This window comes from Microchirus variegatus (assembly GCF_963457635.1).
Source record: "Microchirus variegatus genome assembly, chromosome: 13".
In the NCBI taxonomy this organism is placed as follows: Eukaryota; Metazoa; Chordata; class Actinopteri; order Pleuronectiformes; family Soleidae; genus Microchirus; species Microchirus variegatus.
Window position 1 is genome coordinate 7,993,498 of NC_139814.1, and position 27,979 is coordinate 8,021,476.

The 27,979-nt window shown below is 41.2% G+C and overlaps 2 protein-coding genes across 2 annotated transcripts in view; both read left to right on the forward strand.

Annotated features, from left to right (window-relative positions):
- LOC310935372 (TGF-beta receptor type-2-like) overlaps positions 1 to 1,253 on the forward strand; it is a 31,658-nt gene extending 30,405 nt beyond the window's left edge. The window contains exon 7 of the mRNA XM_083899258.1: positions 281 to 1,253. Within this exon, the coding sequence (XP_083755384.1) occupies positions 281 to 460 (180 nt within the window). The 3' untranslated portion in view covers positions 461 to 1,253. The remainder of the gene's footprint in view (positions 1 to 280) is intronic.
- A 20,937-nt stretch (positions 1,254 to 22,190) lies between these two features.
- LOC310935751 (dolichyl-diphosphooligosaccharide--protein glycosyltransferase subunit STT3B) overlaps positions 22,191 to 27,979 on the forward strand; it is an 87,777-nt gene continuing 81,988 nt past the window's right edge. Inside the window, exon 1 of the mRNA XM_083899691.1 lies at positions 22,191 to 22,568. Coding sequence (XP_083755817.1) covers positions 22,309 to 22,568 — 260 coding nt within the window. The 5' untranslated portion in view covers positions 22,191 to 22,308. The remainder of the gene's footprint in view (positions 22,569 to 27,979) is intronic.

Here is a 27,979-nt window from a genome sequence, read left to right on the forward strand (position 1 = left end):
TGTATCATATCAAATCATCACATTCCTGTTGAAACGCAATGCTCCTGAAATATTATTTTCTCTTTATACCAAACTAACAAAGAAAAACTTTTGTCTGTAATCTGTGATTCTGCTGAAATATTGATCATGTGAGTCCATCTTTTATATTTACACCCACAGAAAACTAAATAAACACTCATGAATATTCATTCTTGTAGATGATATAATACATTTTAGTCCATCTTGCCCAGAGCCGGCTTTATTGACTGATCTTGACTGTGCTCCACTGCTCCCCCTGCAGGGCATCCAAATGGTGTGCGCCTCCATAGAGGACTGCTGGGACCACGACCCGGAGGCCCGTCTGACAGCCCAGTGTGTCGCCGAGCGCTTTGATGACATGGAGTATCTGGACAAGCTGTCGGACCGCTCGGACTCTGAGGAGAAGATCCCTGAAGAAATCTTTGTTGTGGATGAGAAGTAGAGCCTTACAGACACACTGCCCCCACCAGGGCGGGTGAGGAATCACAGCTTCCAGTGGAGGCTTTTTGTGATTGATTTCGAGATACTGTATCAGATCAGATGGAGGAACTTTACTGGAAAAGTGAGAGAGGATCATTACAGTATCAACATCAGGACCAACATGCATATGAAAACCAATGAATGAATTTGTTTCTATTCTTTTTTTTTATGCTTTAAAGACTGGATCAAGCCACAAAAAGACAGGGAATTCACATTATTAAGCTTTTATAACCAAATACTATTTGCACTTTATCAATATCTATGCACACCTAATTTCATATACATATATATGTATATAAAATGTGTGTGTGTGTATTCAGTGTCGATATTTTTGTTTTGGCAATGCATTTCAGGTATAGGAATATAAGGTGAACACACCTTCAGAGGAAAAATATCTGCAGTTTTCCACCAGTTAGTCAGAACTGAAGAAGCCGCCGACAGCTACTACAGAAGATGACTGAGGAGCAGGAACGGAATGGAAAATATTAAGACGTCTAATAACACTAGTGGTAAATGTGATATAAACAGTATTGGACTGTCCACTTACATGCGTCTCTGTAAGTGGTTCAGCCTTGGATGGACAGCCATAAAAAATCTCTTTATAGGAACGAAGAATCTGTTCACATTTTACCAAAGGAATACGAGGTGAGCTGTTGCGAGTGTGCGTACGCGTGTTTGTGTGTGTGTGTGTGTGTGTGTGTGTGTGAATGTGCACTTTTCCTGTTAGATTTAAGGGCTATAATCTGAGAGCAACACGGTATCTTTAAAGACCTCGAAAAGGATTTCACCCGCTGCCAATACAACGTAAAGCTGAACTTGTTTATAAGCATTTTATTACAGAAAAGGGAACAATGATCTTGTTTTCATATAAGAAATTTTTGTATAGAAGTGTAAAAATCCTAATTAAAAATATCTTGTACGTACTCGGTGTGTCCATGTGGTGTTTAAATGCTGTGCCCTTTGACATTGATCCTATATAGTGACATTAGATAAAGATGGCGTGAGAGATAAGATGACTATAATTATTATTATTTATTTATTTGTTCCTTTTTCCACACTCTCTGATCATATAACCTGGTTATAGAACAGTATTTCTGATTTTCCTCCAAATACTACCAGAGGAAGCTTGCGTACCATTGTTGGTGCATGTGCCACAGATTAAGAACCATGGCACTAGAAGCCACTTTTATAGAAAGTGTGAACAGCTTTGCAGACTTTCCACTCTTGTATTTCAACTTAAAGGTGAAGTAAGTAGTTTATAGTGACATCTAGAGGAGAGGCTGAAATTTACAACAAAGAACTGCTCCTCTGCTCACCCCCTCCCTTCCCTGAGCGCTACGGTATCCTCAGCCGGTCAAATGTCGTCCTCGTCGCCTTTCTCCGTGTCAGCAGATGAGGTTCTAGTATTTATTCAGATGGATAAGTGTGTCTTTTGTATATCGGATTAGCTCCGTCGGTGGAGGCGGGACTTCCGCTACAATTAAAGCGACGCTTGATTTGTTCTCTCGCGTTTGTCCTTACAGGCTCCCGTAGAAACATGGCGTCTCGCTGCTAACAGTGGCAATGCAACAGCCGTGACCGTGTTATTTTACATGACTTTTTGAAACACTACAAAAATTAAACAAAAACTGTTATACAGCGACTAGACAATGTAGGAGCACATAATATGTATAAAAAAGTGGATGTTGAGTCATATAAACCCATAAATACTACACAGTGTCCCTTTAACACCAGGATTCTTAACCAGTTGGTTGTTCAGGTTTTAGCCACAGATTCATGATCATCAAGTTCAACAAGACCAAACAAGGCTAAAGCAGTGGATATAAAACCTGCCACAAATGCTCATTCCATTCTAGAATTTTAGAATTTAAAGGTACAGCGTGTAAAATTAAGCTGAATTTATTAGTGAACTTGCACGTTGCAGCTGGATATCCCTCACATCACTCCTCTCATCCGACTGCATTGGAGAAACTATTGGGGCTTTTCCATTATACAGTTCTAGCTAAGATTCGGCTCAACTCTACTCGTTTTTTATTTTTGCGTTTCCATTAGTGATAGTACCTGGTTTGTGTGAGCTGATCCGATACTAAAATGTGACATCAACAGACTGTAGCTGAACTGCAGATCAATTAAAAGACTTAAAAATCCTGAAAACATATGTTAATCTCAAACATTTAGCAAAGGACATTTCCAAAATCTCAATATTTAACAGAGGAGTCTGGTGTATTTAACAACAGCACTGCTGAAAGAGGGCGATCGTGAGCCGAATCACAACCCGTTTAGTCGTATCTCAGTTCAGTGACTGTGTCAGACAGAGAATTAATCTTTTAAATGAACTGATTTTAATGATTCAATACACCGGAAACAACTGCTTTGCTCGTCACTAGTTTGTGTTTGTGTCAACTTATAAAACAACTTCACAGCAGTTTTATGCAGCCGTGCTATGACGAGGCACTAAAGTCATGGAAAATGTCGTGCCTGATACCAAACCCAGTAGAGCCGAGTAGAGCTAGAACTGCATACTGGAAAAGCACAATATGTAGCCTTCAATTAGCATCGAAACTCAAAGCATGTTTGTTTGTCTATTGTGGGCAAGTGAAAAATTAGGTGATTTAACACTTGATCTTTATCGGACCTGTTGCAATATTCAACATCACCACTAGCATCCGACTCACTGGTCCTTAATATGACGAATTAGAAATCCCCATATTTTTGCATGGACAGTATCTACTGAAGTACACTCCTTTTGTTATTTGTCTCTTAAGAGCTGGTGCAGAATGACAAGCTCACTAATGTGCCGATGGTCCTGATCCATCAGCTGCTCTCGGGCTCGGAACAGGGAGTTTATGTTCCCTCCCCGGCATCACTGTGACACTGAACTAAATCACACCGGTATGAGTCAGCCGTGCGTGTGTGCTCACATGCATCATTCTGGCATGTAAACCTGCAGCTGCCGTCATGCAGAGTATATATTTCCAGCTCATTTGCATACACACACTCACATTTGGCTGTGAGACAGTATTAACATTTTCACTAATGGTCACACTGTGGTCTGCACCCTGATCTCACAGCCAGACTTGAAACCTGTGTCTGACTGTGTTTGTCTGACGATGCCACCCTTTGCCGTCGGTGTCTGCCGGGTTTTAAACCCTCCACTGACTCTCAGAGTCTTATTTGAAGTGCTGTTTAAACAGCTCCACGAGGCAAAAACTGTCTGCTTTCGTTAATCTATAGCTGTGTGCTCACAGCATGGGAGAAACTTCAATAGTATATCACGTGTAAGTGGTCGTGTCAGTACACTTTTAATGTCAAAACTGTGTTGGTTTCATTCAAAACTCATTAACTGTGTAATTGTGGAGCAGCACAACTAAAAAAAAAACACACACAAAACTCTTATGGCACTGGAGAAACAACAGGGAAGTGATTTATCAGCGACACTGTGCTCGGATGTCATCTCACGAGGAGGTTTCCATCGCACCTGCTTACACTTTTACATGCTCTATTTACATAAACTATGCCACGGGCACACTCGATGTTGGGCTGCGTCCGAGGATGAATCGGACGCCGCCGAGGGACATACATGCTGATGATTAATGATTCATTATTCTCAATTACAAGTGCACCAACACGGCGGCGTCGTAAAGCAAGAAAACAGTTTTCACGATCAAAGAAGTTTCCGAGGTCAAGCTCTCGATAGGGGAGATTTTCTTCTGAATGCTTCATGTAAACCAGGGGTTCTCAAAGTTTTGATACCTGAGGGCCAATTTAGGAACCCAACATTGGACTGAGGGCCGCCAAAGGAAAAAAAAAAACAAGAATAAATCCCATTTGTAATAATTTTAATGACCAGATTGCAGTTCTACAGTTTAGCGTTAAGTAATTTAAGCGTTAATATAATGTAATTTAAGCATTAATATAATAACGCTTTATAATTTACTGGGTAATTACCCAGTATTTTGGCCATTGTTCTTACCTTCTAATTACAGGTTAATACCAAGTAACACATTTCTGTTATTTACTGGGTAAATAGCTAGTAATTGGGGGCTGTAACTACCTGCTTATTACCAGCTTATAACCCAATAATACACTAAAATTCACCATATAGAAACCAGGTAAATACCCAGTATTTTTGTTTACACTTATTGGTCTGTATCCAGTAATGTCTAATAAACATTTAACAAGCTTAGTAGCTCCTGGATTAAAACTATCAACTGTAATTCATTGAGGGCCGCCAGAAATGTTTCTGCGGGCCGCCATTGGGCCCCCGGGCCGCACTTTGAGAACCAATGCTATCAAACATTTCACCTGTAAATTGAAATTAACTTTTACTGTATTAAGGTGGAAGCTAAAAAGCATAGATCCAACATTTCACCCTTTTTTTTAACAGTGTGTTAAAGGCAATTATATACACACAGTCAACAATAAGTCTATGTTTAATCATGTTATTCTAGTTTAGGCCTACACAACCTTGTTAATAACCCAAAATAATAAAGAGAGAAGATAAATCATTTAAGATTGTATTAACACAGGAGTTTTATTTATTCTTTGTTCTGTATATAATAGGGACACAACACATCGGTGAAATGGGTTACTTTAATGACAGCATGACAATAATAATCACATTTCTTGGCATCAACAATCTATCTATTCAGCAAATTATAGGGTTCGGGTATGGAAAACATGCAGAGCAGCAGGTCCTCGGGACCAGGATTAAGAAACATTGTTTTTCGAGGAGAAAAGCCTCGTCTGTGCCCACTGTCTGCAGTTTGTACTTTAACCAGAAGAGGGCAGAATGGTTATGTTGGATAATTCATACAAAGACATCATTGTACCTTCTGGAACCAACTAGGTCTCACTGTTGAGGTGTCATTTTCCTCTGCGATGACATTAATCTTCTTTAAGAAGGTGAAAAAGGAAATGGAAGCAGTGGAGGCTTCACTCTGACGATGTTTCCATGACTGAGGCTCGTACTCATAACCAGCCACGTAACAGTCCAGTCGGAAAAAAACCTGCTGGAACATAAACAGCTGCTGCTCGCAAACATAAACTAGCAGACGTATCAAAATACCCTCCGTGTGATTCTCAAAGCACTTTTCGTCAGTTGCGTCACAGTGTTCGGGATTCTTCTCGAAAAAACACACGTTCAATGGGCATCAGCAGATGCAAACTCTCACAAACCCCCAAGGTGGTCTTCTTGATAATCCAGAAGGAGATACTTTGCTGCCAAAATCACTCATTGCTCCCATATGCCGGTTGCCATGGTGACACTTCATACATCAATCAAAGCTTGCAGAGCATGTGCCTTGGTTGGTGATATAGCTGTCTATAAACAATATTTGAAGCTGCAGTCGGGAGATGACAAGGAAGACAATTTACTGCTTGTTCCGATATCCTCTCCTCTCTCAGCTCACTGGGTCCAGTTTACGTTAGAGGCCGTTCCCCGTCCAACCAGCCCGGTCTTTTATAGATCCCCCTTTCTTTCTTTTTTTTTATCAATACTCATACGTGTCACAAAGCAGAAGTTTGCAGCTCCGGTATGCAGCAGCAGCAGCAGCACAATCTCACAGGCAAACAGCAAATGTCCAGGGATGATCATTGAACAGCAGGCAGTTAAGGACCAGACATGAGCCATTACCACTGTTCTCTCCTCTCAGATGGCTTTGGTGCTCTGGCACACTGAACCTGATCATTTCAATGTTACTTCCACGCATCTGAATGAACCGTTGTTTCTCGCTCTTTGCGTGTGTTGTGATGCTTGGTGTTCTTGCAAAAAAAAAAACACAGCCCCTCAAGGACAAACACAGCCGTGTCAGACATGGAAATGTGTCAGATCTGAGTGTTTGTCTGTCTTTTTTTGTTTGTGCTCGGGAGTTGCACCGTGATCCCATCCAACAAAAGCTGGAGTGATTTGATCAGTTGAGCTGACAAGGACGATGCCAGTCTGGTTCATTTCCAGCATCAATCATCCTCTCGTTGCATGTGGGGCTGCTGCGATGATGATGATCTGGGACTAATTTGGCTGCTTTGATCTGTGTTCCATATTAATTTGTCTATGTAGAAAAAAAAAAAAAAAAAAGTCCAGATTGCTGCACCATTTTAGTTAATGTTGCATGAGAGACCACAGCGAGCCTGATGTGATGATAAAAGTCCCCAGCCATAGTAAAAACCCCAGATTTAATGTTTTTTTTTTTTTTTTGCAGGAAAACATGTTGTTAAAATTTGCACAGAAAAGATCATCCAAAGTTGACAGAGATGAAAAAAAAAAACTAAATAAATGTGACATTTCCCTCATTATCATGTCGGTTTTGTGCTGGAAAGCTCGATCTGCAGCTGGATATTTTGCTTCCTCACAATTAGGCTGCAGGTGGCGAGAGCTGGCTGCCACATTCTTTTGCCACGTCATGAATCACAACATTGGCGTACCACAGGGGTGTGCGCTCAGCCCCCTCCTGTTTTCCCCTCGTCACATGCGACTGTATACGGCAAAGTAAAAGCTCCGCTTTCATCGTGAAGTTTACTGACACAACACAAACTTTATCCTCCAGCTGACATAGGGCAAAAAACGTGGGACAGACAGGTTAGCGTGCCATCGCAGGGCCAACAAACCAAGTGTCCAATTAACCTCTGCTTGTTTTTGGACTGTGGGAGGTAACCTGGAGAGAACCTGGAGAAAACCCACGCACACACGGGGGGAGAACATGCAAACTCTTGTTCTGACTGGGTCATGAACCTGGGTCGACTAAAGTCCTGAGCTTAATCATGAACAATGATGAGACACAGAGACATTGAAGATGCTGATCCGAGGACACAAGGACCACAACCCTCACTCTTAAAGATGGAGCGCATACTTTTTTTTTATGTCATTATTCAGCCTCTGTTTAGTATTGGTGAACAAAAGGTCTGTCAATCAATACTATCAGACCTGAGTAAGGGAGTGTTTGTGTGTATACACCAGCAGTGCTGGGGTGGGCAGGGGCAGCAGTCTTGTATAAAGTACCTAAAAGAGATACTCGAGTACAAATATCTCACCAGCAAATGACTTAAGTGTGGGTTAGATTCCCGCTCCATTATATGAGTCCTTGGGCAAGACACTTAAAGGGATCGTTTCGATTTTTGAACATTAAGTTGTATGACACAGACCCCAGGAGTAGAGTGGATGTTAAATCATAGAACCGGAGCCAAGAAAAGTAGAGAGAGTTTGGGACATTTAAAGCTATACTTACACTTTCTTGCATTTTTTACACTTTACTTTTGTAATCTTACATTGCTCCTAATAAGCGTATAGCACTCTAAAACGTAAAATAAACCCACCAGGTTTTGAAACTCATCATTATTTAATTCTCATATTATTATGATAAACGACAAAGTCCTGTGAGACTTGCAAGAAAGGTAAGTATAGCTTTAAGTAAACCACTAATATACATGTATGTTACATACTAATGTACAGTGTTTTTATTGTTCAAACGTGTTAACATAACATACGCATGCATGTTTGTAGTTTAAAACCTGTTCGTAACTCTCTCCCAGAACTACTTTTCTCAACTCCCAGCAGGAGCCGTTGCATTCTGGCATTATGGTAAATTTAAAGGTGCATTAAGTAATAAATCTAAAACAAATGGCCATAAAATCCTCCTAATATGTCACAGAGACTCAGGAATAATGTTCATATAACAAACTGAACTCACCAACAACAACAGTACAGACAAAATATTTGCATTAAAAAATATATTTTGCAGACTGCAAATCATGTTTATGTTTTGAAATCATGTTTTGGCATGTGGCGCCACCTACCGCCGTCTACCAATCATTGCAGTCAGTAGAGTCTCAGCTGCCGAGCAACCACAGGTTGCCAGTTGAGTTGGAAAACGAAACCTAAAATACCTCGGTATTTGAATTTGAATGTAGCAACCGTTTTTGGCCACATTCTTACATATGGCACCTTTAAAATAAAAATATGGCAAATAGTAAAAAAAAAGTTGCTATAAATATAAATAACAGTATAAAGTACAGATACTTGATTGTTGTACTTAAGTACGGTAACAAAGTATTTTTACATACTCCAACCTCTTTACAGCCATCTTGCTTTTCTAGCTTCATTTTGCCGTTGCCTCCATCTGTCTTGACATAAAATGAATCACTTCCTGTATGCAGCGCAGGTGTGTCGCCCACAACTTGAGATATTAACACCTCCACACTGAGAAACACACAGAGAGCTGCGTGGAGCTAATCGGACCGAAACGTAACAGAGGTTTGTTTATACTAAAGATGCTGCAGTTTTGCACAGAAGACAATAGTGAGCTGGACGCATCGTCCTCAGACAACAGTGGTGATGCAGAGACTGAGCGTGTCAGCCGTGCCTTGATGTGCAAACCACCAAGAACCTTTCACGACACGCCGGTTTCCTGAGGAAGTGTGACATGAATGCCAGCATCCTCGCTGTCTTCTACCCATCTTTGCTGATGGACTATATCGGGGACAAGTCGTCCTCCTCCCACAGAGAGACAGAGGCAGCAGTGCACGTCACTGGCACCAGATTCCCAACTGTTCACTTTATTGTCACACCAGTGTTGCCTGTGTAAGGCACACAGCATATGTAAGGACCCACAGCCCCCGAGCACACAGTCTGTTCTCCTTTTCCCCGTCTGGCAAACAATCCAGGAGAATGGCTGCGTGTACATGCAGTCCTACAGACGAATATCTAAAGTTTTTCGACTCGACACAGAAATAAATATTCCACACTGCATGTTTGTTTACCTGCTCATCTGCAACTGTCAGTGTTCAGTGCACAAGGTAAGAGAAATGCAGACATGACTGTCGGTGTGAAACCAGGACTTGTGTTTGTCTCTTTTTCGAATTATATCACACAATTTAAATAAGCGATCTTATTGCTGAGCCGACCTTTTATTCTACTTGTTATTGAACTGTGTGTTAACCTGCGGAGAGCTGAAGGGAAGGCTGAGCATCTCCTGTTCTGGCTTCACCTCCTATTGAAAGATTCTTTTCTCTTACATAAAGGATATTTATTCCGACAGGGTCAATTAATTGTGAGGAAAAAAATATGTGAGGTTTGTGCGATGTTTACTTGTCTAAGTTGTCTGCAAATACATCTCTATAGAGAACAATAGAGAACAATTTCAGCTTTAAAGCTCTTGTCAGTAATGTGTGGGTATAACCTTTGGCTAAATTCATTATTTGTCATCCTTCACATCATGAATGTGTTTTTATGAGGAGGGCATTTCTATTATTTATTGCCTAACTTCACCTCACTTACCTGTTTCCACAGCCGGCCCAAGGCACAAGCAAGCACAAGCAAGGAGGGGCCTCAATTACGTGTGGGGGAAATTTACATATTATAGAAATCTAGATTTCTTTTCTAATTCTTTCTTTTTCTAGATTTCTAATTTTAGGTATCTAAATCGTGTTTACCTCGTTATTTGGTCTGATTTTATAGTTGAAATTTGCACATTTACTGCACATTTGCACATCTGTTCCAAGTTCTAAAAACCTGCTTTTTTGTTTTTTTATTCAAGGTCAGTATCACCACCCTTAGTAAAAGTATATAATAATACAAATAATACAAGGCTATATTAATGATTTTACTGCCGTCATCCTTCTTCTACTGCTTTATCCTCTGCGTGAGAGTCGCAGTTGACCATAGAGTGAAAGTCTGGGGCCACACCTTGATCAGATTACCAGTCCATCACAGGGACACCAGGGTATTGGTGGAATTTGTATTCAAGGCCTTAAAATGTCTAAAATTCTCCTAAAATCTCTTTTAAAAAAAAGGTCTTAAATACAATTTTGAAAGGTCTTAAAAATCTATAAATGTTACTTTTATTTAAAACATGCATCAACTTCAGTCTCGCTTTGAAATGTTTCTATTTTTGAGGATGGAACTAAAGTAGGCCACCTGTGCTGCCCGGTGAGAATTTATCAAGCACCTCTAGCTGGTGTGCTTCATTGTATTCATTATGGTCTTAAAATAGTCTTAAAAAGTCTTAAATTTGACTTGTTGAACAATCATTCACTCTCACCCTCAAACCTACCCTCAATTTAGAGTGTCCAATTTACCTAATCCCCAAATCTGCATGTCATGGAAAACCCGGAGAAAACAAAACAAAAAAAACGCCAAGAACAATAGTCCTAACCATGACTACACCAACTGTGTGGTGACGCTGATTTAGAGCGAATAACACAACTATCATTAATGCAATATATAGTGTTACATTTGCATCAATAATAGTCAAGCACAGGCTACTCCAAGGTAGTGGGCTCCAAATCAAATTCCCCCTTAGGGCCATATAAAGGTTTGGGCCGGCACTGCCGGACTGTCTCCATCCTTGTTTTTATCTTCTGCACCGGCTTCAGATAAGAGTGGAATTTTTTTTAATTTTACAGTTCTGTCTGGAAATGTCATGACCCCTGGATTGTTTCCTGTTTTATTGAGTAATTTCTCCTTGTGTACACATTTAAAAGCTTTACTTCCTGTCTTGCCTTGTCACCTGATTGTCTGCCTTGCCCTGATGTGATTCACCTGTGTTTCATTATCCCTGCCTCCCTTGTGTATTTTAGTCTCTTTGCTCTTTTTCAGTTCATTTTCCTCAGTTTTGTCCTGCTGTCTGTTTCCTGTTCCCTGTTATATTTACCTAAGTCCTAAGGTATTTTTCATTAGGATGTTTCCTGTCCTAATGCTGCTGTCATCAATGTCATATTTGGGGTTTAAACTTAAGCATTCTCCTCCTTTATCGTCATATCGTGTCATGTATATATCACTGTCGAGTTCTCCTAGATTTATTGTTAAACGCCAGTGATTGTGAGACCTACTTCAGTGTCCAAACCAGACCAGAAGTATCTGTTGCAATATTGAATTAAATTCATTAGATCCTTGTGTGCATCTGTCCTCCCTCCTCACCACATGTCACCATATTCATTAGAGAATCCGATTAAGTTTAAGTTTTCTGTCAGGTGACCAATCGAGGGCAACTAAGGAGAGATTTGATTGGACACATGCACAGACATGTAGAGCTGAACAAGGACCATTTGCCTTCTTGGAATACTTTTTGGTCAGAAAATGCAACCTAAATTTACACGCTGGGCAAAAATCACATTAAAAGCTGCACAGAAACCCTAACTTAATTTCACGTCATGTCACAGAAATAGTATTACCTCTTCTTTACAAGTAAAATCAGAAAGAAAGTATTCATATATGCCTGTTTGGATTTGTGTCAGTGAGGAAACGCTCGGGTTTGAATGCACAGAGGTTTCAGGGCTGTGATTAAAGCAGGAACACATAAATCTGATGTCTCCTGAACAGAAACAGTCTGAGTTGGCCACTCAGGAAAGTTAAAGAGGGGTCATTTGTCAAGCTGAGACAGCTGGGGAAATAGGGAAGCATACTTCAATTTTCAACACGTGAGCCTTTTTTTTTTTGTTATCCCCTCCTGGGAGGGGTGGTCCATGTCAGACCAAGTTTAACTCTTTTCCACACATTACATTCCTCACATCTGAATGGCAAGCTGCCTTTTAAAAAGATGTCAGTGCTGCTCACGCTAACAGAGCTGGGGAAAAGATTTTTTTAAAGCTTAAATGTAAGCAAACCACAGACTGCTTCTCTCTGAAGTCAGATTACTACCTCACTCATCATTATCTCCCCATTACACTCTCAACGCCTGCTCTTTTTTTTTAATTGAAATGTCCTCATTAAGTTTTTGTGCAGCATGTCAATTGATTTGAAGATTTAAGGAAGTAGGTCAGAGTCGATCTTGATGAACGTGGCGATCTGTAAAAGTTTAGTGGTTCACGCTCTTGCCTTTGCAGCAAGGAGACCCAGGTTCATGAACTGGGCATGGGAGTAAGGGCCTTTCTGCATAGAGTTTGCGTGTTCTCCCTGTGTTTGTGTGTGTGTGTGTGTGTTGGGGGGGGGGGTTGTGTTTTCTCCAGGTACCCAGTCCAAAAACATACAATATGGGGATAAGGTAAATTGGACGCTCACAGCGACAAAACAACCGTTCACAGAGTGTGTCCTTGTGGTGGACTGGTGATCTGTCCACGTTGTACCCCTCCATTCACAACTATGAGATTGGCACAGCACCCCCTGCGACCCTCATGTGGAGCATAAAGTGGTCGACTGTTTCCGAGAATTGTTCTCGGGGAGGGGGGGGGGGGTGAATTCCAATTCCTTGCTTAAAGGGACACTGTGTAGTATTTATGGGTTTATATGACCCAAAATCCACTTTTGTATACATATTATGTGCTCCTGCATTGTCTAGTCGCTGTATAATATTCTTTGTTTCATTTTCGTAGTGTTTCAAAAAGTCATGTAAAATAACATGGTTCGCGGGCCGCTACTGCATTGCCACGACGTCATGTTTTTACGGGAGCCTGTATAGACAAACGCGAGAGAACAAATCAATCGTCTCTTTACTTTTAGCGGAAGTCCCGCCTCCTCTCTCTCCGCTTCATCTGCTACGGCCGCGGTAGCTCGCCCTCTCCCTCGCCTCACGAACCTCATCTGCTGACACGGAGAAAGACAACGAGGACGACATTTGACCGGCTGAGGATACCGTAGCGCTCAGAGAAGGGAGGGGGTGAGCAGAGGACCAGTTCTTTGTTGTAAATTTCAGCCTCTCCTCTAGATGGCACTATAAACTACTTACTTCACCTTTAACCCTCAATCTCAAAAATGCGCGCTCCCACTAGTGCAAGTGCTGTCCCGATTCTCAGAAAAAGGGTGTCCCATTTCTAAGTGACCCTCAACACTTGGTTTTGAGGCCAGTTAAGAGATAGGGTTGAGCTTGAGGGTTAAGCTTGAGGGTTAATATAGGAATTGGAATTGGCCCTAAGACTGTGATTCTGATTACTAAATGCACAGATGGTGATACAGGTACCCATTTACTTTGTATTTAATCTGTCAAATATGGGATCTCGTAATGAGAAGATTGTTGAATGCTTTCAGTATATAAAGTTGTGATGTGTGTGTTTGTGATTCAGCGAAGACACGCTGTCAATCACATCGGCTGTGGTGTCTGTAGCTCACACCAATTAAAAGAAGAAACAACTTTTCCTTTGCTTTAGAACGTGACAGATGAATGCAGCAAATGCAGTGGCATCCCGAGGCAGACGCAGCCTTATGACTTGAACAAAGGCAGCCTGAACTCCAGGATGATAGATTACACCGTATTCTGTTACAAAACACAACAGCTCATTACACGCTTTTTTTTTTTTTTTTTTTTTTATCACAACACGTTAAAGAGGGAGTCCAGACCCTGAGTGGTCGTGGTGAGGAATAGTTAAGCAATGTAGTGTTGTAGATAATCACAGTGGATCAAGATTAAAAGCCCTGCCGTAAAAATTTGAACTCCTAAGCAAGCTCACCTTCCATCAAAGTCAGGGTGAAGTTGTTGTGCCGTTGTACGATATCATGTGAATGTGTTACTGGGGGGGACTGAGGGGGGGGGGGGTCATGTTCACATCCAGTACATTTAACTACTCTCTCTGTGCCCCATTGACTGTTGGAGAAATGAGCCATGCTCAATGTGAAGTGGTGTGTCACTGATGAGGCCACGCAGGTATTACACTGTGAACTCAGTAAATGCCCTCGCATCATCCAGCACCAGTCACTTCAGGTCATTCACTCCAATAGTTGGGAGTGTTTTTAGACACACCTATGTGTTGTACGTATGTGTACTTGTACTACAGTTATATCACCCATGTGATAGTATATATATACATTAGGGATGGGCACAATACCACTTTGTTGAGTCTGATAAGAATAATCAATCCATCCATCCCATCTCAGCTGACATAGGGTGATGGGCGGGCTACAGTCCATCACAGGGACACTAGTTCACTCTCACATTCATGCCTATGGTCAATTTAGAGTGTCCAATTAACCTAATCCCCATATTGCATGTTTTTGGACTGTGGTAGGAAGTTTGAGAACCCGGAGAAAACCCACGCACACACGGGGAGAACATGCAAACTCCTTGGGAAAGGCCCTTGTTCCAACTGGCACGTGAACCTGGGTCTTCTTGCTGCAACGGCAAGAGTGCTAACCACTACACCAACCGTGTGGCCCCAATCCAATCTAATCAAATCCAACTTTATTTATAAAGCACATCAATAACAACAACAGCTGAAACAAAGTGGTGTACATCAGAGATCAATAAAATATATAGACATAAGATGTAATAGACCTAAGAACAAACAGTAGAACACAATAAAACAACAAGTATAAAAACACAAAGAAACAAGTCATACAATAAAACAATAAAAAAGATAAAACCAACGTCTCATACTGAGTCGAAAGCCAAAGAGTAAAAAAAGGGTTTTATCTAGAGTATGTACCGATACCGATATCAGTACAATACAGTCATTTTACACTTTTTAAACTATGAAGCTGTTAACAACACATTTGTGCTGTAGCCATTTCATGCTATTTCAAAAGCATAATCCTCCAGCTGTGTAACAGATATTCTACATGTACATGCTAAAGATGATGTCCTGTCTTTGAAGACAGATTCCCTCCAAGAACGGTCTGGGTTTTGTCCAAAAATGACTAGGACACACACACAAAAAAAACAAAACAATATTCATCAAAATTCCACCAAAGTAAAAAAGTGGGGTAAAGACAGGTGGTGAGGGGGTGGACACACCTTCATAGGTCACTCCATCCTTTCCCTGCACGAGACTGTGCTGCAATGAGGTTGAGCTCCATTATCCTGGTGCGACGTCTCTCTGCCTTACCCACATGCACACATGGGTGCACAAATTCAAATACATGACCTCGTACTCTCTATTTATATAGTACAATCTTAGTGTATTATTAGAGCCCGAGCACTCACACAGTGGTGCGAGGACCTATTGGGATTCCTGGGGGGAAAACATTCTCCCCAAAGGATCACATTCTTTCGGTATGAAAGGTTGGTGAAAATGGACGGAAATTGGCACACAAATCAGAACTGGCAAAAATGCTTATAAAATAAAGGAAAAGTTGCTTGGAAACTTGGTGGAAAAATGTCACAGCTCAGGACGAACAAAAACAAATACTGGCAGCATAGCCTCAACACAGGAAGTTGACCATTTTGAATTTGGCATCTATCATGGTTGATCTGTAGGTTTCTTAAATTAACCAACTTCTGAGCACATTAATCGTACCAACATTAAAAAAAACATATGGCAATTTGTACTGGACACATAACAGATGAAAAGTTATGAAAAGGCTGTTGCCACAGCAATCATCAGAATTTTGGCGAATTTCGCCCACAAAACAGGAAGTGGTCTGTGACTTTGCTGCACATTGATCCAATCTGCAAAAATCGTCATGTGCGATAAGAGACCCAGTCAGAAAATATCAGCACATGAAAACTAGACTAGCTAGAAGTTTGGGCACCCCTGTAAATTTTCATGATTTTCCTTTATAAATCATTTGTTGTTTGGATAAGACATTTCAGTTCAATATATCATATAGGAGACAAACACAGTGATAATTGAGAAATGAAATAAAGTTGATATGATTTACAGAAAGTGTGTAAGAATTATTTAAACAAAATTAGGCATATGAATAAGTTTAGGCACCACAAAAGAAACATGTTGTGCATCCTCCTTTTGCAGAAATAACAGCCTCTAAACACTTCCTGTTAGAGTCAATTAGAGTCTGGATTCTGGCAGAAGGCATTTTGGACCATTCTTCTTTACAAAACATCTTCTGTTCAGTCAGGTTTGATGGTTTATAACTCTATTTTAGTTTCATCTGTCCACAGCACCTTATTCGAAAAATGAAGCTGGTTTGTCCAAATGTGCTTTAGCATACCTAAACCAACTCTGTTTGTGGCAGGTGCTGAGAAAAGGCTTTTTCTGCATTACTCTTCCATACAGCATCTCCTTGTGTAAAGTGTGCTGAATAGTTGAACGATGGACAGTGACACCATCTGCAGCAAGATGATGTTGTAGGTCTTTGGAGCTGGTCTGTGGGTTGACTGTGACTGTTCTCACCATCCTTCACCTCTGCTTATCTGAGATTTTTCTTGGTCTGCCACTTCGGGCCTTAACTAGAACTGTGCCTGTGGTCTTCCAATTCCTCACAATGTTCCTCACAGTTGAAACTGAGAGCTTAAATCTCTGAGATAGCTTTGTGTATCCTTCCCCTAAACCATGATGTTGAACAATCATTGTTTTCAGGTCATTTGAGAGTTGTTTTGAGGCTCCTGTGTTGCCAGTCTTCAGAGAAGATGCAAAGAGGAGAAACACTTATAATTGACCTCCTTAAATACTCTTTCTCATGGTTGGATTCACCTGTGTATGTAGGTCAAGGGTCACTGAGGTTACCAAACCAATTGTGAGTTCCAATAACTGGTGCTAAAGGTGTTGAGATCAATAAATGACTAAATTTATGCACATGCCTAATTTTGTTTAAATAATTCTTTCACACTTTCTGTAAATCATATCAACTTTATTTCACTTCTCAAATATCACTGTGTTTGTCTCCTATATTTAACTGAAATGTCTTATCCAAACAACCAATGATTTATAAAGGAAAATCATGAAAATGTACAGGTGTGCCCAAACTTTTGCATACCACTGTAGATAACAGAAACAGTGATATTTATTTCTAACCCTGTCATTTATCACTCGCACTTGCAATCACTGTGACATTAAACTCTGTTGTCATGGAAACCTTTTTGAAACCTGAATGTTGAGTTTCAAAAAATCAGTGGATTATTTTTTTCAACGACGTAGGAAACTTGGCCTTGGGCTAATTATTATGACGCTAAACAGATTACAATCCAATCCTCTGTTGGTTCCAGGTAAATTAAAAGGTTTATAGCGGTTTGACGTCTCACCTCACCAGGATACTAAATGATTTAAGTGCTCTCATTTCTGTGAATGACTGCATCGGTGTGCTGTGTGCAGCGATGATTCCCGGCTTTGTCTAATGCTTCTGTTACACTGGGTCACACAGACAGACTCTGTGGAGTCTTTGAAAGCTTTCTCTCATAATGAGCAAACATGCAGTTCAGCCATGCTTTTTTAATCAAATATAGCTTGAATTAATACAGCTTAATTATACATTTGCATGATTACAAAGCAAAATGCCAAGTGAATCAATATCTTAAATTTCTTTTTCTGTGTGTATATAGGAGGGAAGAGGGACGAGGAATCAAAGCCTCCACATTGCTGTGTTTGACTGTGTGTGTGTGTGTTGTCCTGGTGATGGATTGGTAATCAATCTTCACTGCTCTCCTCATGGCTTCCCCCGCCTTCCAGCCAGTGCGTTCTGGGGAAAGAATCCAACCTATCGGTCTGACTGTCAATAGGACGAGTCAGTAGAGGTGATTCTAATTCTCATTTGAGGAAACGTGCAGCTTTCAATTGTCACACAGTGTCAGGGTATCTGAGGAGCATGATGTGTCTGCTCTCCAGACATCCCTCACGCTGCAGGATGTCTGTGCCTTTAAAAAACAAAACAAATTGCAACATTGGATTCTTTCCGACTGTGCACATCACACGCCATCTGTACTGGATCGGCGGCTTCCTTTGAAAGTGAACAGCGACTTCGCTTTAATCAGAGAAGCAACTTCACGGAGGATTCTCCACTTTGTGCCACATGCTTATATAACACTGTGCGCAACTGATTTAGAGATTTGATATTGTTCTGCAGCTTGTGACAACATCTTTAATGCTGAGTTTATGATAGGGTTGCTGTTTGGAGCTCTCAGGGTTCACAAGTTAAAGCAAAAACAAATTGTAGGAAAACAAAGTAATCACACAATCCCCTCTGACTCTTTCACAGTTGCAGTCAGAGCTGAGAAAAGGACAAGGAGGAAGGTGCAAAAAGTGTGTCTTGCATTAGGATCTTAAGCTTTTTTTTTTTTTTTTTGCACAAATGGCCTTTGGCAGAATAAAGAAGCATAGACACCTTAGAATGCCAAGCATAAATTCAGCTGTGTTCTAGGGAGAAAAGGAAAGAAAAAAAACAGAAAAGAAAAGACAAAGCAAACAGAAACACTCAGGTCTGCCCCGAGAGATAGAGGAAGGCAAATCTGCCCTGTCTGGCAACAACGCTCATTTAGGCTGGTCTTTCCTCTGGCCTTGGCCATTTGACAATGGATTCAATTGAAGTTGTCTGCTTTCTCTGTTTGTCTTAAAGGTCACGTTTTTTGGAGATAGAGAGGTGAAGGGGTGAAGGTGTAGCATGTTCATCGTGGCATCCGCAGTGCTTCATGAATAACCAAGGAGCATGTTTGAACTTGTTAGTGCACTGTTCTATTCATCAAGACACATCCATCAGTATGCATGGGCTCGCGTGTGTGTGTGTGTGTGTGTGGGACTGAACGTGTTTGGCTGTATTGTTTCTGCAGATACTGTTGCCTGTGGGTGTGAATGTGTTGTGTGTATAAATGATTTTATGGCAATAGCACATGCCGGTGAGATAATGTCTGTTGAGGCTCTCTCTCTGCGATCTCACCGTGAAATCAAAAACCCTTATCCACTCCTGCCACTCCATCTTTCCTCCATGATGACCCCCATCAGTTTTCATAATCACCCTTTTACTCTCCTTTATTATCGTCCTCCCCATCTCCCCGTCCCTCAGACACTATATTCTCATCAACCTCTTTATCTCCTCCTCGTCACTTCAGAAGATAGCCCCCACTCCACAGCTGTGCTCCTCTGGCTCAAACTTCAGTACAATTGTCTGACATGAATATTTCATTTCCATTTTTATATCATGATTTCATGGAAGACAAAGCTGTAAACACTGTTGATCCAAAGTGTTTGCAAATGTGTAGCGTTTTCAAACCTAAAAAAGGACTTATACTTCAGTAAAAGTGTATATATTGAACGTGTATACTTGCTTCATACTGTAAACAGAATAACATAGATTCTGTTTAAAACCTTGTTCCTTGTGTTCAGTAGTTATTGTCCAAGTGTGCAGCGGCTGCTCCAGAAGACATCGCAAAAAGACAGTGTAAAAACGGCGTGATTTGAATTTATAACAGAGTCTGGAAAGTCAGTAATTAAACTGGCTTGCTGTTTGTTTGTTTGTTTGTTTATTTCCTCTGATTGTGCAAAGCTCCGGGGGTAATTTCAGTGCAAGATGAAGCACTTTGTCGCAGGTACAATTTGCATAACGCAGCATTATATCCAGCAAATGTGAGCGGAGACATTCTGATTTCTGGACTCATTTGTTTCTCTGTGTGAAAAGGACTGTTAAGACAATTGTTTTCTCCCACGCCTTTGAGATTGAATCCCATCTCTGATAAATCAAAAAATGCCTCTGTTGTCTCAGAGTCATATGGAAAAAGGACGATAACTCAGAAAATGCTGAGCATTTGTTCAAAAAACAGGTGTCTCTTTATTCCGACGGTGGGCTTTCAAGGCTCCTGGGGACGAGTTACAAAAAAATACATCCTGAGTTAAATCGAATGATAAATGTTGTGCTCTTGTTTTTGCTGGGGGACATAATAATGATGAGACGCATCAATCTTTATTACCACCCAGGCCAGAACATCCAAGGGCAACAGAAATATTGCACTCACAGAGAGCATTCATCTTCACTGCCTGTAGCTTTTCAACACATGAGCTTCTTTTTGTCAAGAAAAACAACACAACTTCTGGCGGCGGCGAAGGCGGCACCGGCCACACCTCGAATCCGATTGGCCCTGCCAGAAGTTGTAATTGAGTAGAAGGTGTTGCAGTAACATCACATTTTGATTCCAAGATTCTGATGTTTGTGCGACGTTAAACCCAGCTTGCAATAGTATTTGTTCCATGTCCAAATATACAAATAACCTGGCACATATTTCTGCTCCACATATGTGTGGAGCAGAAAAGGGAACAGGTGCAGCTACATAAAAAATTAATACACACACCACAAATTATGCACATGGAGGCTAACGTGCTAATTATTCTTTATGAATGCTTCCACAGGCTGGACAAGCAACCACGACGGAATCTGTCCACTGCAAAAAGAGCTGACCACTATGAGTGCAAAGCCATGGCTTATAGATGAGTCATAACTAATACTTATCCTTTAATTCCTCTGTCTGTTAGAAGTCGAAGAAACACAGCGTCAACAGTTTGCAAATGAGGAGACGTCAGAGGCAGAGTTTACAGTAAATAAACAAGGTAGATTATATACTTAAGAACAGATGGATAAGAGTGAGTGCGGCCGCGTAGCAAAGTAAGAAAGTAAATACAAATTAAAGCGCTGGATGAACTGGCTAATGGAAACATTGCAGGAGATAAAAATGCATTCATCAAATAAACTAGGAAAAGCATTCAGAGAACATAAAACTGACCGCTAAGTTTCCCACATACACCCTCCCCTTCCTGGCAAGGGTGATGCTTATTTATTTACTGAACCTAATGTAACTTGTAGAGATGCAGTCATACCAGTGCCTCACCACTGCTGCTATAATTTATTTACAGTACACTCGTGTTTAAAGCTCACATAGAGTGATCCTGTTGCACATATATGTTAGTTATGGAGGTCTACTTACATACATTAACTTGTTTGAATGCTCAAAAACCTCCTAGTTGCTGTAAACGAGCCGATATAATACTCTTTTCTGACGGTGTTTCCCAGCTGCGAGATTTGAGACTCAACTCTCTCACCCAGAAGACAGAGTCTTGTGATTGGCCAGTACCCGGAAGTGACATAATCAGCACACCCGCTCTCAGAAGCGCAGCTCCCCCCTCTGGAACGGTGGATGCACTGCTCCTCATTATCAAAACATTGTTTTAACAATGTTTAAAAATAGCTTCTTCACGACTCCCCGCCACAGTCCCTTTTATGACTTTGACCCGGAGTCAGACCCAGAGTCAGAAGACACTGTCGCTTGTGAAACACCTCCACAACGGACGTTATTCTTCTTCTGCGGTCCAATGTACGCAACCGGATGTGCCCGGACTAGTGCCCGGAGCAGGAGGATCTGCTGTTCAGGAGAACCGTTGTTTATGTAACCGGACCGGTTTTATGCAGAGATCTCGCTGAGCCCAAGATTACAATAAAACACAGCGTTCTCAGCAGTGGCTGAACTGTTTGTTTTGAACCTTCAGGGCTTCTTAAACAAGGTAATGACAAATACACACTAAAAAAGAGCGTTAATTTGAACTTCAGGTCTAGGTCCGCTTTAAACAAAAGCTGTGACTGGTGAAAGGTACATGCTCTTTAATGAACAAAGCAGTGTGCATGGTTGTTTGTGTAAAATATAGCCCTTTTATAAGACTTATCTACATCAAAGGAACTTCAATCAGATTAAAGAGTGCTCCTTTTTATTCATGTGTGAATATTACACTGGCTGAATTTTACTTCATCTATGACAGGGATGAGCTTCATTTCAATCAGGAACAGCCGCAACTTAGTTTATTCCCATTGGTGAACTTCTCTGTCAGTTTAATCCAACACGCAACTCTGATTGGCTCAGAGAAATAAACACCCGCCTCTTTGTATCTGTCGATCTGTGAGAGGCTTTAGAGACATCATCAAAGCCCCGCCCGTCACATAACTCCGCCCCTTTCCACCGGCGTTCCATCGTGAAACGGATTGACTGTTGCGGGGCACTGAATGTGGCGCATGAGAGAGTGCGTGTCGGGGATGTAACGGCCGCCTGTCCGTGTAACGACACTGAATTTAAACACACAGACGTACGTCAATGCTCAGGGGACTCCGAGGATAGGACACACCGGGAGTAGCGGGTGCAAAAACAAGGGGAGTTCTTTTTACGACAGCACGGAGCGGAGACCGACACGGGGAGCGTGGCAGGAGAGCGACGCTCGAGCAAATCCAAACCGACACCGCGCGCAGAAATGGCGGAGCACCACGCAGTCAGCGACGGCAAGCACAAAGCGTCCACCAATGCCGGGAGCTCGGTGCACGGGAACAGCCGACCCGGCGCCGCGGGTGGAGGAGGGGGCAAAGGAGGCCTCTCCGGCGGACTGACACAGCCAGCGGGGTGGCAGTCGTTACTGTCGTTCAGTATTCTTTTTCTGGCCTGTCTGGCAGGATTCAGCTCCAGACTTTTCGCCGTGATCCGGTTCGAGAGCATCATTCACGAGTTCGATCCGTGGTAAGTGCGCTAAGCTAACATTTGTCAGGACATATTGGTTAAAAAACTGCCTGCAGTGGCAGAAACTGAGGTCTGAGGTACGGTTTTGTTTTTTTTATCTTCCATAATGGAAGGTAACTATTATTACGTGCAGCAAGAAACTGTTCAGATGTCAACAGTAGTTGGCTTCCACATACTAAACAGTTGTTTCCCCTGTGAACAATAAGAGGTTTTCTGTGGGACTTTGGTTGTGGCTGCGCTGATCCTCTGTATGGGTGGATCTTGTCATTTCTGTCGTGATCCTGGTTCGATTTAATGTAGAATTCTATTCAAGTGAGAGACGCGAGGAGCCTTCATCTGCAACCATGTTTAGGTTCTAAAAAAAAAGTATATAACCTATAACTATTGTGAGAATAAGCAGGTGTTAAGACTTTCTCCAGCTGGACGCACTTTTCTTTTCACTCCGCGCGAGTTTCATTCCACTGAAAAGTCCCATTCGGTGTGAGCAGGTGGACTCGCTGCTTTTTCTCTGGAGGTTGTTGTAGCCTCAGCTCTCGTCGATGGCATTGATCCAGGCTATTGTTAATGAAAGAATCAATTTTCTGTTGCAGTTCAACACTAATTGCCGTTGGAGAGAATATCACTGAAACGATGAATCGATTATTAATCACTTCCAAAAATGTGCTAAATTATCCATTTCGATAATTCATCGTTTAAGTAAATGAAAATAAAAATCTGTGGTTCCAACATCTTAAACATGAATTAATTCTGGTGTATTTGTCCTTATACGACAGTAGTCTGAATAACTATGATTTATGGACACCTTTTTCTGTCTGTTATGGGTGAAATCGATTCATAATAATAAGACAGATCAGCCCGAGAAGAAGAAGAATGCATATTGGAGAGAAATAGTCACTTGGACCCCATGTGTTTGCTCCAATAACAGCCAGTGGTCGTCATAACAGCAGGCTGTTTGTAACCTAAAAGCCAACTGATCCGGTCTGATCCGTGTCTGTCATCACAATGCACAGAAGATTCTTCCTCTTTGTGCCACTGTCACATGTGCTCACAAGTGTCACTACACTCTGTGGCATTGAGGCACATTTCCTGACTGGGGCGCTAATTTATTAATCTTCAAGGGCAGGTGTTCACTTTTGTTCAGAGTTGACATTCACCTCTTCAATTACGATGATAACTTGACTGCGTGTCATAGCCAAAGGCCAGGGTTTAGGGCTGGGACTGCACAACAGAGACGTGTCTATGAAGAAACCTCACAGACTTCTTTCTGTATGTACGAATACAAACCTGGTGTTACAGGTGGTGTTATGTTCCACTTTACACAGTCACAGTAGGATCTGGTTTGCCTCAGCCGGAGTTTCCAAATGTGCAGAGCCATAACTGCGTAGCTCGTTGGCACATGAATTCAGAAATGAAAACAAAATGTTCATTTGACATTTGGAGTTTGAAAGCCCCTCCAGCTAAGACTAGTCTACATTCTCTTTAAGAAAACAAAGCCAGACTTGAATGGAAACGTCTGTTGCATGTTTATATGTGAAATGTTATGAAAATGTATCCAAAAGTAAAAATAATACATTACTCACAAAAAAGAGCGTAATGCCAGAAATATGTCTGTAGTTGGCTTTTCATAAATCTTGCAACATTTGTCCCCGCCGACAGCTACAATTTGACCCTGTTTATAATCCTGATCAGCTTGCTGAGATCTATTGCACTACGTTTTCGCAATAGTTGACTCTTGCGTGCGTTCTCCTGTATGCGTGTCTACTTCGGTGCTAGATATTTGCCAAGAATACGAAATGGTGCATTATTCAAATAAGTATTCTGATAAATTCTGTTGACACATAAACACGAGACAATGCTTAATCCCTTTTAAAAAGTGGGCTTTTATCTTGCACTAGGTTCTAGAACTTCCTGACCTGTTTGACAGCAAGGAATAAGAATGTGGATTTTACAACTCCAGGCTCACAGGCTGCTGATTGCAAGTGGCCTTCAATCTCAGACACGCATGATTAGTGCCGTTGTCTGAATGCTTGGTTGCTGTTAGTGATTTTCCTCTGTGCACAGCTTCAAGTTATCTACAGCTAACCATTACATTAAACAAGCTGGCAATTTGAGGAGATTGGATTTACAAGCACCAAAATAACAAGCTAATTCTGCAATATGCAAACGCCACACACTGTGCTGATCTTGTAAACATATTCCTGATATGACATGTCTTATCTGACTGTGCTCATTTTGGTTTCCCAGTATTTGCTAATTGTTTTTTCTTTGGTACTCGGCAACATAATGAAATTCAGTTTTGGGACTTGAAAATGCATGTCACGCTCTTTAATATTAATGCTCAGTCTTGTCCAGACAAAGAGTCAGATGATTTCTGACAAGGCGAGTGTTGTGACAAGAACTAAACCTTTTAGAGGTTAACTTCCTGCCCATGCAGGTATGAGTAAATGTTTGTGGCTTCGGCTGCTTTTTAAAGCGAGCGTTCCTGCTCCTCTAGCTACCTTTAATTCAAAAGTCTTTGTCCACTTTATTGAGTTGGTGAATGGAAATTTTAATTAAATGGGGCACTTTGTGGTGAGTGTTCCTTGGAAGCAGTTAGGTTTTTCCCACTAGATTGTGTTGGGGAGGAGAAAGAGGAGAAGAATGTCTTTAGTCAAACAATGGGCTGGAAACTCAGGTTTAACTGGACAGACATGCACGTATGCACACTCACGGTTTGACTTCACTTTCTCTGCAACCAGGGCAGTATAAATGCTTCCTGTCTGTCAAGCAGGATGCCATTTTTTCGATGCCATGCCCAATAAAATGTATATATGCAATATTTTGCTTACCCACCTTCCCACATCATCTTATATGAGTGAAAAAAGCACTCCGATTTGGCTCCACCATACATACATACATACAAAAACACTAAAGTGTGTCCAAACTCAATCTGAGCTTGGTACAGTCATTATGTTTACATGCACAGTTTAATTTTGCTCAGGCCATAGTCCGATCAAGACAGGCAGTCGGACAAACTTGCCAAATCAGAGTTTACACAGGGTGTCTGTGGGAAAATTAAGGCCCTTAAAAAGTATTAAATAGTATTAAAAAGTCTTAAATTTTGTCCATAGAGTTTGACTGCAAAAAGTAGGGCTGGGCTATATGGCTGAAAAGTATACCACAATATAATTAATTCATATTGATCGATAATTATAGATATTTTTTCATGACGTATAAAAATATTAAAAATAATAATACCATTTTTTTATTTGGGTTTTATTTTTTATTGTTTTTCCTCTTATTTTAATCATTTCAGTTATCAATCAGACCGCACAGGAAAAAAGTAATGTCAAGCACATTCATGAGATTTTTAAAGCCAAACTTCTCATCTATGCTGACAGAAGCATGTCCTTGGCTCTGTGATAAACCACTGCCTCAGTAATTTCTTCAAAGGAATACTTCACTGATTTGCATGTAGCTTTGTATTGCTAGAATAGCAGTAGTATTTTTTTTTTAAAATGGGCTTCCTTCCCTCCCTTTTAGACTCACCCATAGGGGGATGAGACCTCATTCCCAGAATGTAAACACGGTGTCTGCCCGACAATGACAGAATGTAGTTTTCAAACTGATATGGCTACGAGGGGAAATACCTGCTTTTTGGCAGTGCCTGCGACCGGAGTCGGGAACCAGCGCCTGGAGAAAGATTGACCGGCAAATAATGGGAACGTACTCTTGTCCTTTCCTTGTTTTTACTGCACATCGGTACAATCTAGCCCCATATTCGCCAACTTATTCCTCACAGAGATTTGTGTGTTTACACAACTAATGCCGTCTGCTTCACTTGGTAAGACGTGACACTGGAGACAACGAGACTCTCGCAGGGCAGTAAGTGCAGTGCATTCTGGGAGTTGTTGTCATTCGTGTACATGAGAAAAAATAATTTTTTTCTGCCTTTCTCGGCCAAGAAGACACTTGCTTCAAATATTATTTCACATTTCTGCTACATAGATGATTCAGTTTTAATAGACATTCATCTTTTCAACGGTGAAATATCCCTTTAAGTAACCAAAAGAAAACTGCCAACTGGTATGGCGCAACCAGACTTGACTGTTCAGTGATTGGCTGTTTGACTGCCACTCCAGAGGCTCTGACCACTCTACAGGCTGCAAGCATGGAAGCAACTTGGTTACGAGGAAGGGACTGAGTTTATTCATGTAACTAAACCTGCTTCATCTATTTCTCTAGCGCTTTTCTCCGTTCGTTTTTTTTAACAAAGTTGAGTGACTTCATCGAACGTCCTATCAAAGGTTTTTTCTATTCATGTCGCGGAAGTGACTATCGCGATACATATCGTTATCATATTATCGCCCAGCCCTAGCAAAAAGAATGCATGAATGTATTTAGTTTCCTCCCCACGTTTGTTAAAAAACAACAATATGCTATGCTTGCCCTAGATACTTGAGTCAAAAGGGTTACTTTCCTATACAGGAAGTTCCAATTAACGCTGTTTTTTTGGTGTGTATCCACCATTACCTCGTTTATGAAGCCCTAAAGTTTCAAAACAAACAGTTCAGTCACTGCTGAGAACGCTGGGTTTTATTGTATTCTCTGGCTCTCCAAGCGGTCTGAAAAAGCCTGGAATCGTTACGTAAGGAGCACTAGTCCGGGCACATCCGGGTGACTCTGGGCCCGACTCTGGGTCAAAGGTGTAAAAGGGACTGTGGCGGGGAGTCGTGATGAAGCCATTTTTAAACATTGTTAAAACCATGTTTTGAGTAGCAGTGCATCCACCGTTCCAGAGGGGGAGCTGTGCTTGATGTGCTAATTACGTCACTTCCAGGTACCATGTACCAAGCTCTTGTCGTCTGGCCAATCATAACACAGTTCTGTCTTCTGGGGGAGAGCTTCAGTGAATAGAGTTTTCGATTGGCTTGTTTGCAGCAACTAGGAGGTTTTTGACCATAAAAAGAAGTTAAAGTATGTAAGTAGACCTCCGCAACTCAAATATGTGCGATAGGACCACTCTATGGGAGCTTTGATAAACCTTGCCTTTGGTTTGATTTATGCTTTGTTCCTTTCCCGGTTTGAGTTCCTTTGTATGGTTGTGCTCTATAGATTTAATTGCAAACTGAAACTGTTTTGCAAGTTAAATATGTGTTGCTGATTACAGCTTGAAGTGGCAATAAGGTCTTAAAATATGTTAAGAAGGTCTTGAAAAAGTCTTAAAAAGGTATTGAAATTAACTTTTTTATAGGATTCCTGCATATACCCTGTTACATGCGAAGGATGAAATCTTTTGTGTTCTCCGAAGAAAGACACTGCTGCCGTATGATTTCCAGCAACTATACTGCATATTATCTGTTTACTCCTACTAAAGACCAGGGAGGAAGGACATTTTGGTGCATGTACAGAACTCCAAGTTCGACTCCAGT